Source organism: Hippocampus zosterae, chromosome 17 (genome assembly GCF_025434085.1).
Source record: "Hippocampus zosterae strain Florida chromosome 17, ASM2543408v3, whole genome shotgun sequence".
In the NCBI taxonomy this organism is placed as follows: domain Eukaryota; kingdom Metazoa; phylum Chordata; class Actinopteri; order Syngnathiformes; family Syngnathidae; genus Hippocampus; species Hippocampus zosterae.
The window spans coordinates 8,987,174-8,998,318 of record NC_067467.1 but is presented as its reverse complement, the minus strand read 5'-3'; the positions used below and the strand labels follow the sequence as shown (position 1 = coordinate 8,998,318).

Sequence of the window (11,145 nt, the reverse complement as noted above, 5' to 3'; positions counted from 1 at the left end):
TGTACGAAAGCGTTGGGTGTGCTTTTTGACATTACATCTGCCACACTTTGTTTTCTTGGGTGAAAAAAAAACAAGCGCATAAACTTCGCAGCATAAAATATGGGTGTATAAAACAGACTAATAAAAACCCGGACTGCTAATGCCGCCCGCTTGCCAGGGGGAGAAGCGAAACCACCGGTGGCCACTCACTTAATACTTAAGGACATACAGTGTGAAATTGGGTTGAGAAAATGGAGAATGTATTCTTTCAGGGTAATAGACATCGTGTAGAACAAACTGAATAAGAAGAGACACAGCATTTAGGTTTCACATCATGTGACCGCTCAAAAATTCAGAGTAACATTTGTCAAGTGTTGTTGTAAAACTGATGTCTCCCAATCTGCTCTAATATTTTACATTTTTACAACAGCACATCGAGAGACTGATAACTGTCCGTCTGTCAGGATATCCAAAACGTTTGGGACAAAGGCAAGTTACCGGAGGCCGAGTAGTGGGAATGGCAGTCCTTAAGTCATCCATCCATCCATTTTCCGAACCGCTTGATCCTCACTAGGGTCGCGGGGGGTGCTGGAGCCTATCCCAGCCGTCTTCGGGCAGTAGGCGGGGGACACCCTGAATCAGTTGCCAGCCAATCGCAGGGCACACAGAGACGAACAACCATCCATGCCCACACTCACACCTCGGGACAATTCAGAGTGTTCATTCAGCCTGCCATGCATGTTTTTGGAATGTGGGAGGAAACCGGAGCACCTGGAGAAAACCCACGCAGGCCCGGGGAGAACATGCACACTCCACACAGGGAGGCCGCAGATGGAATCGAACCCGTACCTCTGCACTGTGAAGCCGTCGTGCTAACCACTGGACTACCGGGCCGCCCCTCCTTAAGTCATTTGCTTTATGAAGAGCAGCTGGAGGCCACAGCTTCAGCTGGAACCCTGAGACAAGGAAACAGAAAATAGACTGCTTCATACTTGGCAACGTCAAAGAGTCAGGAAGTTTGCAAGTAAAATTCCCATTACCACCACGGATGTTTTGTTTCGTGTAATTAGTATCAGTATGCTATGAATGAATCGAAACCAAGACACTCCTTAAAATTGAGTGATTGCTTTTGTCCACATCACACCATTTTGCACCTCTGTTCCCCAAGGGCCCCGGTAGCCTTGGTCAGTTTTGGTCCTGGATGTTGGGTCATATACGCTTTGTTGAACGCGGCCCGGCGGTCGACTGGTGAGCACGTCGGCCTCACAGTGCAGAGGTGCAGGGTTCCATTCCGGCTCGGGCGTTCCTGTGTGGAGTTTGCATGTTCTCACTGTGCCTGCATGGGTTTTCTCCGGGTACTCCGGTTTCCTCCCACATTCCAAATGCATGCACCTTAGGTGAATGGTACACCCTGAATCAGTTGCCAGCCAATCGCAGGGCACACAGAGACGAACAACCATCCACGCCCACACTCACACCTCGGGACAATTCAGAGTGTTCATTCAGCCTGCCATGCATGTTTTTGGAATGTGGGAGGAAACCGGAGCACCTGGAGAAAACCCACGCAGGCCCGGGGAGAACATGCACACTCCACACAGGGAGGCCGCAGATGGAATCGAACCCGTACCTCTGCACTGTGAAGCCGTCGTGCTAACCACTGGACTACAGGGCCGCCCCTCCTTAAGTCATTTGCTTTATGAAGAGCAGCTGGAGGCCACAGCTTCAGCTGGAACCCTGAGACAAAGAAACAGAAAATAGACTGCTTCATACTTGGCAACGTCAAAGAGTCAGGAAGTTTGCAAGTAAAATTCCCATTACCACCACGGACGTTTTGTTTCGTGTAATTAGTATCAGTATGCTATGAATGAATCGAAACCAAGACGCTCCTTAAAATTGAGTGATTGCTTTTGTCCACATCACACCATTTTGCACCTCTGTTCCCCAAGGGCCCCGGTAGCCTTGGTCAGTTTTGGTCCTGGATGTTGGGTCATATACGCTTTGTTGAACGCGGCCCGGCGGTCGACTGGTGAGCACGTCGGCCTCACAGTGCAGAGGTGCAGGGTTCCATTCTGGCTCGGGCGTTCCTGTGTGGAGTTTGCATGTTCTCACTGTGCCTGCATGGGTTTTCTCCGGGTACTCCGGTTTCCTCCCACATTCCAAATGCATGCACCTTAGGTGAATGGTACACTAAATTTTCCCGAGGGGTGATTGTGAGTACAAATGGTTGTATGTCGATGTGTGCCCTGCAATTGGCTGGCAACCGGTTCGGGTGGACTGCTCCAAAAACAGCCGGGATAGGCTCCAGCGCACATCCGTGACCCATGTAAGGACAAGCGGATTAGAAACTGGATGTATGGGTTTGTTGTGCCACCCGCCTTCAGCTAGCTCAGCCTCACCTCGCCTGTGCAAACAGCCTCCTTTCGATCTAAAATTGTCCACTCCAATATCTGTTAAAAACCATCAGAAAATAAGCCGAAAATCACAAGTCATTATTATGATGATGATGATGTTGGTGGTTATAATTATAGGTTATAAAGTGAAGAGGGCACAATAAAGGACTGACTCGCACCTAGTCATTGAAAATTACTGTATCTTGGTGCATCTTTGTTGTTGTGTGGTTAAACGCTGGTGCAAAAGTTGCCACACCTTGGCCAAGTGAAAATGATGATTGAGGGTGGAGAACAAATCCCAATAAAGTAAAATATGTTGATTGAGGGTGGAGGAAAACAACCTGGGAACCAAAATATTTTTTGTTGGGGCAGCATGCCAAGTCTGGAAGGCAGCCAGGCCAGGTGACTCTGCCTTTTATTGGTCGAAACTTTCCAATACAGGTTCTTATAGGCTGTGTCCAGCAGTGTGGGCATGTCCTGCGGGCGGGCATTTATTGACAGTGGCGGAGGTTGTCGGGCATCTTTAAACTTTGCAGTCATGGATACACCGATGCTCACCATCACCGCGTTGCTACTTCTGCAAATGATCACAGGTGAGATGTTTTTCATTTGTTGGGGTTGGGATGGGTCAGAAAAGGACTTTCCCACACCATCCTTCATTCATGCATGTTGGCCCGAGTGCATGCGTTCGGATGGGTTGTTCTTCATGAAAAACGGCAAATGATTACTGACGCCCCCGCCTACTGCCCGAAGACGGCTGGGATAGGCTCTAGCACCCCCCGCGACCCTCGTGAGGATCAAGCGGTTCGGAAAATGGATGGATGGATTGGATTACTGATGCAAATTATGCTGTGATTGAAGGCAAATGGTCAAGATTGACAGGGCAGTACATTTGACTTTCTGCACCGCAGTAGGTTAAATGTTTGAGTTTGGAGACACCCTTTTTCATTTGGCTGACTGAGTGAAGACTCGCGACGCAGCTTTTGCATCGGAAGAGAATGTGCTCGTTTTAAACAAAGGCTGCATTCCGTCAAGACGTTGCGTTTCCTTGTCAGAAGTCAGCACGACTTGATTGATTGATGAAGGAAACGAATCGGCATGTGCTGCCCATACATGTCAACAATTTTGTATGACACCTGCATGTGTTCTTTTTGTCTTTTTCATCTTTAGATTGTGGAGGGCAACCAGGTGAGTCGCAGCCTCGCTTCTTCCCTTCCTTCCAACCGACTTTGCTTCCTCTCTCCATCTTTACCTGTCTTCCTTATTGCCTGTTTCACTCCCTCCCTTTCTTCCTCCCGACCTTTTTATCCTTCCTCATTTTTCCCCTCAGTACTTTCCTTCTGCCTCCAATTCTTTTCTTTCCTTCACCCTTCATTTATTTCTTCCAAAAAAATGTCCAGGAAAATTAAATTTAAACATTGTTTTGGATTTTTTTTTGTCATCTAGATGGTGCATGATGCATTTACGGGGTGAATGTTACAGCTTTGTGACCCACATCAATACGTGTGTGTGTTTTCAGCGTGCGGTCAAGCCCCTCTCAACAATGGCAATCCGGGGGCCACTCCAGGTGCGTGGCCCTGGCAGGTCAGCCTGCACGGGTCTGGGGGCCACTTCTGCTCGGGGTTGCTCATTACCGACGAGTGGGTGCTGTCAGCCGCGCACTGCTTGAGCACGTGAGACACACACCCACACACACACACACAGACGCACACGCATACGCAACCCAACCCCAAATTAGTGCGGGACTTTTCACAAGTTTCAATTCGCCAAAAGTGGCCTCAGTAGAGCCACAAGGTACAATTTGATGCTAATGACAAAACAATTCAAATCAATTAAAAAAACAAAAAACAAACAGAGATCATGGTGTGTGTGCGTGTGTGCGCGTGTGTTTGTAGAGCTGGGGCTGTGACAGCGTTTGTGGGGCGTCACAGCCAGACGGGCTCAAACCCGAACGAGCAAACCCGCAGTGTCAGTCTCATCATCTTCCATCCTGCCCACAACCCGACCACCTTTGACAACGATGTGGCGCTGGTGAAGCTTTCCTCACCCGTGACCTCCACAAACTACATCGGGCCCATCTGCCTTGCCGCCAGTGGAAGCACCTTCTTCGATGGAACCCAGAGCTGGTTCACCGGATGGTGGGACGTCACCTCGGGAGGTCATTCTGAACTACTAATTGTTGATTTTTTTTTAAGGTTTACTCAAAGAAATACCTTAACTGCAAATTGTATTTGATGTTTACAAAATCAAGTTGGCGTCTTTCAAGACTATTACCGTTTCTTCACTGCTTCAAAAATACATTGAATTGAATACCGACTTATTTGAAAAATCTGTTATAATTTCGCAGTTCCAAATTTCAAAATGTAGCGTCTTGTATCGCACCCCACATTTGGAAATGCATATGGAATCGTCTCATCTGAAAAATGCACACTCGGTGTAAATCTATTCTATATGTTGCTGATGATTTTAATTTCATGAAGTCCAACAGTTTGGGCTTTGGAGAGCCTTTACGCATGAATAAACATGACAAAATAGTGATCAGAACTTTGTTAGGGATTTCCTCTGCCTCTTTTTTTTGCACTGAATTACACGGCATGTTTTCCAAAACAAGCTGCCAGGTATGTTGTGGCACAATGTGGAACCATACAAAAGCTGCGCGACTCGAAATTCTGACTTGCACGTGTACTCGGCTGTAAAATCCCATAGAGGAAAAACAATTGCTTCAAAATACTTTCGATGTTGGGGGAGGAGCTTGTTTGTTAGTAACATACTGTTGCTGTTGTGCGCAGTTCCTCCACCGCCCTCCGGGGACCTGACAGAGGTGCAGGCCTCCGTTGTCGGAAACCGCCAGTGCGATTGCAACCGCACGCAGATCACGATCACAGACAACATGATTTGTGCTGGCCTGACGGCTGGAGGAGAGGACGCCTGTCAGGTGACTTCATGTTTTTCATTCTGTTCATGACACACAAAAGGAAGACGAGTAAAGTACAGCAGCGGCGCCCAACCTTTTTTGCCCCACGGACCAGTTTAATGTCAGACAATATTTTCAGGGATTTTCTGAACATAATAACACGAAGAACATTGTTGTATTTCGCCCAATGTGATCAAAAATAGAATAATTGAATGTTGAATGCAAACCTCGTCCTTTTATGATCTCCTACGATCTTCCAGGAAGTTACGCTTCACGACATGCCGTCATGACATAGCGTACTGGCTGGCTCGGGTTAATGGGAATTGAAAAACCACACCTAAAAACCTTTGGGGTATACAAAACTGGCAGCGAAAACAAGTTTTTTGTCACGGTTTCAGTAAAGGTCAGCGGGAGCCACTCAGAAGTGTCTTTGCGCTATTTTTTTAATAAACATGACAAAATGGTGACTATTCACATCAAATTTCTCCCCTCCCCCCATTTGTGCCTGTCACTGATGTCTCAACAAGTTCCAGTATATCCACTAACAAGGTGACCATGATGTTCCACAGGGTGATAGTGGCGGTCCCCTGGTGAGCAAGCAAGGGTCCGCGTGGGTCCTGAGTGGGTTGCTGAGTTTCGGATTTGACTGCGCCAATCCGAACATTCCTGGCGTCTACACGCGGGTGTCGCGTTACCAGGCTTGGATCAGCAGCCACACGGCCAACAGCAACAGCTTGCCAGGCTTTGTTAGCTTCATGTCTGTGGGCACTGATCCAGACTTGCAGTTTAGCTGTAACGCTAACCTGCCCCTCCCCAGCGCCATCCCGCGTCTCACCTTCCCTGATGGGCACATCACCCACACTGGTCCGCACATCACCCATACTGGTCCGCACTTCACCCATACTGGTCCGCACATCACCCACACTGGTCCGCACATCACCCACACTGGTCCGCACAGCACCCACACTGGTCCGCACAGCACCCATACTGGTCCGCACATCACCCATACTGGTCCGCACATCACCCACACTGATCCGCACATCACCCACACTGATTCGCACAGCACCCAAACTGATTCGCACAGCAGCACGACGCCAACCTCTCCTTACACGTACACGTACACGTCGACCTTTCCTTGCCCCGTCGTCACATGTCACCCCTGCTATTGCACTTCCCCAATCACTTCCCCAACCACTTCCCCAATCACTTCCCCAACCACTTCCCCAACCACTTCCCCAATCACCATTTGGTCCAGCAGCAGCAGCACTGGCCCGCAACCAAACGGTGAGCCGCAGGGTTTCTTTCTGCCAACTTGCCTTTCAACTGGGCTTTGAGCTCAAACGTTTGCCCACGTTCCGCCTCACGTGTGTGTTTTCAGTGTGCGGGGTGGCCCCGCTCAATAATCGCATTGTGGGAGGGGTGACGGCCTCCCCTGGCGCTTGGCCCTGGCAGGTGAGCCTGCACATGCAAGGCTTTCACTTCTGCGGGGCGACACTCATCAACAACATGTGGCTGCTGTCGGCCGCACACTGCTTTTTCAGGTACACATACACGTATAGACACAAGAATTGCTCAGTACTACCATTGCTTTTTTTCCCCGTTTCCACACACAGAATAAATATTTTGAATCTTGAGCAATAACACAAATTAACCATATAAACATCAGCATCAATGCAAATTGATGAAGAGAATAAGAAGTCTTGGCGTGTGTGTGTGTGTGTGTGTGCAGTTCTTTACCCGTGACAGCATTTCTGGGTCGTCAGAGTCAGCTGGGATTCAATCCTAACCAGGTCACCCGCTTTGTGGTGCAAACCATTATCCATCCTGCCTTCAACCCAATCACCTTTGACAACGATGTGGCGCTGTTGAGGCTTTCCTCGCCCGTGCCCTTTAACGACTTCATCAGGCCCATCTGCCTGGCCGCCAGCGGAAGCACCTTTTTTACCGGAACCGAGAGCTGGGTCACTGGCTGGGGGACCATCGGGTCAGGAGGTCAGTCAGCGCTACGAGTTGGCCTCTATGTTCTACTCACGACACGTCACTTTGAAATTCATTGAAAACTGAACATTATCTGTGAAGTTTAGAAAAACAAGTGACTATTTTGCAGACTTTCATTTTCTTCAATCCTTTCAAAATCCAAAATACAAGTACCGGTAATAATAGTTTTTTTTCTGAAGAATCGAATGATCTTGATTTCAAAAGGTACGGTAGGTTTGTTCAAACTGTCGTCAAGGTTTACGGGAAATATCGACTGTGTTAGCCACAAGTGCCTGCCGTTAGCTGACACGTGAATTGAATATAACAGATAAAAGCTCTGTTGAGAATTGTTTTCGGGCTACTACCAAAACATCTGTTACCTGGACTTTCCTCTGGATGAAAAATACACTTGACTTTTCTGATGCGTCTACACCCTAAAGGGGGGGGGGGGGGGGGGGGACTGCTGAAAAATCTAGAATGCAACGGGGACACTGTACGCCCAACTTGCCTGTTTGTGCCACACTTCTGGTGTTGCTGTTTGTGTGCAGTTCCTCTACCGCCACCACAGAACCTGATGGAAGTTCAGGTTCCCGTGGTCGGGAACCGCGAATGCGATTGCAAATATGGTGGAGTAGTCATCACCGACAACATGATTTGTGCCGGGCTGCGTGACGGTGGAAAGGACGCCTGTCAGGTGACAAACAAATTCACGTGCACCTCTAGGATCAGGAATACATCAGGAAAAACCTAAAGGAAACCGTTGTACAGATTGTAAGGTTGGGTCAACATTTGTATCACCGGTGAGAGTTGGAGCAGCAGAAAAAAAAAAAAAAAGAGTTAAACATATGTCATTTGAGCAAGGCAAAGCCACCATCACCATCCAGAAAATGGCTTGACTGATGAGTCAAAGATAAAGCAGGAAGGAATTTCCGACATGCCCGTCAGAAGATTGAAATTGAGGACAGTGGCATTCAAGCACTTTTTCATCCTCGTGTATACCTCAGCGAATGCTTCCAAAAATTATGAAACAGTTTACGATCCAACCAGATGACTCACTGAATTGATTAATTGGTGTCTGTCAACATCACCAAAGCATAAATGATTCGAGTCATAAGAAGGCCTTGCCGTTCCACAGGGTGATTCTGGTGGTCCCATGATGAGCAAGCAAGGATCTGTGTGGGTGCTGAGCGGGCTCGTCAGCTTTGGAAATGGTTGCGCTTTGCCAGATTTTCCGGGCGTTTATACGCGGGTGTCCAGGTACGAGGAATGGATCAGGAGCCGCACGAGCGACGGCAACTTGCCAGGCTTCGTCAGTTTCACCTCCCCGGGCATTGACCCAGACCTGTCTTTTAATTGTCCCACCACCACGTCGTCCACCTCACCCACAGGATTCACATCTTCTGACACCACCACCCTCATACTACCTTAACCTTTCCCAACCCCCCCCCCCCCCCCCCCCCCCCGTACCTCCAGCTTCATCTCCACCAGCCCATTCTGGGTTCTCCTGAAAAGAGGTGGTCACAACACAACACAACAGAGCTCTTCTTCACCGCAAGCATGACGCCAATTCGCAAAAAAAGCAAAATAAAACACACCTGTCATAAAAGATGAAAATGGATCTTCTAAATTGGGATTCATAACAAAAGATAATCAAGAAAGTAATTCATAATAGCAGGTAAGGTAAATATTGTCATTGTAGATTGAAAAAGCAAGAATGTGTTCATGACCTTGACTGTATGAAAATGAAAAATATCTCACGGCCATAAAAGTCCCCACCAATAATGCGGTTGTACTTGTTCAGCGCAAAGAATGAAATTCAATCCAATGGTGCTTCAAGTAATATTTAGGTCTATCAATCCTTGAATCAATTTCAAGACAAGCCGTGGTGTCTCGGTCTGAACGCTAGGTGGCACTCATGTCATGGTGTTCATGACAGACAGAAAAAGAAGTCAAATAGACATGAAGAAGAACTCTGGCGGTTGATTGAATACTGAAGCATGTTGTATTCTGACTGTGGAGCTGTCAATAAAATGACCAAAGAAAGAAATCCATGCCTGGTTGCTGAGAAATTACACAGAACAAACACAAATGTCCAGAACAGCAGTGGTCCCCCAACTTTTTTGTGACACCGATCAGTGGAGACAAGTATGGTCTTCGCGCAGCGGCCGCTATTTTTGTCATTGCTTTGAAATTCTCGGTTTGAAAGCACCGGTCCTGAGCTAAAAACTCATTTCGTCTGGCTGTTGCCAGGTAATTAATCATGGCTCCACCGTTACTCGGAGCCAAGACGTCACTCACATTAACTTGAAGCAGTTTCAGCAGTCCGCGAGTGAACTTGATGCTGTGATTGTCACGTGTACTCAGCATGCATTTGGCCTCATTTCAGCTTGTGCAATCTGTGACAATAATCACATTGCAGCAGGTCGATGTACAGTACTACAAAAGAGTGGGCTTTTACCGCGTTGCCAGTTCTGTTTCTTCGTCATGTCCCCACTGTAATGTCTTCAGACACTTTTCATATAACTTCAGTTTTTTTGTCGTCGGGCAAACTGAATATCTCTGTGTGTTTGCTGATTGTAAAAAGCGCAGTGAAGCGAGAGGCGGCCCAGCTCGCATTCTGCATCCCCCAGCCTTCCACGTGATCGCGTCAGCCACACTGACGGAGGCAGACGAGAGCAAACAGGGGGTCACATTAGTGTACAGTACTTCTTCGCAGACACCAAGCTAGCTAACCAAGACGGCTTGGCCGCACATTACTTGATATTGACAGTAACAAAGCTACTCCATCTTGTGTCAATAGAACCAGCCTTCTCACAATTAAAAAGATTTAAAACATTTTTGGGCAATAGGATTGATGAAAGAAAACTTTCTTTAGTAGTAATAATCTCTTTTGAGAGATTATTATTTTGAGACTTTTCTAGGAAAATAGATTCTTTTCAAAGGGAAAGGCGCATTACCATAAAAGGTTTCAAATTTGACATATGAGCTATGATCTCAGATCATGAAACATCCATTTATTCATTCATTCATTTTCCGATCCGCTTTATCCTCACAAGAGTCCAGGGGGTGCTGGAGCCTATCCCAGCCATCTTCGGGCAGTAGGCGGGGGACACCCTGAAACAGTTGCCAGCCAATCGCAGGGCACACGGAGACCAACAACCATCACCCCTCACACTCACACTCACACCTTGGGACAATTTGGAGTGTTCAATCAGCCTGCCATGCATGATTTTGGAATGTGGGAGGAAACTGGAGTACCCGGAGAAAACCCACGCAGGCCCGGGGAGAACATGTAAATTGAACCCGGTACCTCTGCACTGTGAGGTGGACGCGCTAACCACTGGACCGCTATATGAAGGTATAATTACATAAAATTGAAAATTTGGGGGCCACAAGTTCACATATTAGCAATGAGTAGCCTTTAAAAATAAGCAAGTGGTTCTGTCGCAAGTGCTGCGGATGTTCCTTACGGTGAAATATTGTTGCGATTGTCGAGGCAAATTATCACGATTATTCTGTTTTTGTTCTGCTTGCCATAAAGCCTCACACCTGTTGGTCATCATGTCATTAGTTCTTTTCTTTTGAAAGGACTGCCTTGGCGCCCACTCGAGGTCGGATTGTTGTGTTCCTCTTGTGTTGTTTTGTTTCTACCACAGTTTTTGTTAGTTGTTACTTTAGTTTCTTGTGGTTTTCAGGACTTGGTTTTTTATTGTATTTTTTTTTTATTGTACTCATGGAAGTATTTTTGGAGGTTTAATATAGTTTGGCTCCAAAATGTGCCCTTATTGCCATGAACTTCAGCACATATACATGGTTGTGTATGTAGTCAATCATCTGTTTTTAAAATATATTTATCATATTTAAGTGGAACATGGGGGCTTCCCT

At 47.2% G+C, this 11,145-nt stretch overlaps 1 protein-coding gene across 1 annotated transcript; it reads left to right on the top strand.

Moving 5' to 3' along the window:
- Nucleotides 1-3,827: 3,827 nt before the first annotated feature.
- On the top strand, nt 3,828-9,307 carry LOC127590369 (serine proteinase stubble-like). Its single transcript, XM_052049889.1, has 8 exons — nt 3,828-4,042; nt 4,265-4,527; nt 5,159-5,304; nt 5,853-6,567; nt 6,662-6,824; nt 7,013-7,275; nt 7,809-7,954; nt 8,396-9,307. The coding sequence occupies exons 1-8, from the start codon at nt 3,843-3,845 to the stop codon at nt 8,687-8,689; spliced, it is 2,190 nt and encodes a 729-aa protein (XP_051905849.1). The 5' UTR covers nt 3,828-3,842; the 3' UTR covers nt 8,690-9,307.
- The last annotated feature ends 1,838 nt before the right edge of the window (nt 9,308-11,145 follow it).

Bases quoted from the DNA above. Each gene is read 5' to 3' on its own strand.
- LOC127590369 (XM_052049889.1), top strand. From the start codon at position 3,843: ATGTTACAGCTTTGTGACCCACATCAATACGTGTGTGTGTTTTCAGCG. The intron at 4,043-4,264 runs GTGAGACACACA...GTGTGTTTGTAG, and splicing joins GCCGCGCACTGCTTGAGCAC to AGCTGGGGCTGTGACAGCGT. The intron at 7,955-8,395 runs GTGACAAACAAA...GCCGTTCCACAG, and splicing joins GTGGAAAGGACGCCTGTCAG to GGTGATTCTGGTGGTCCCAT.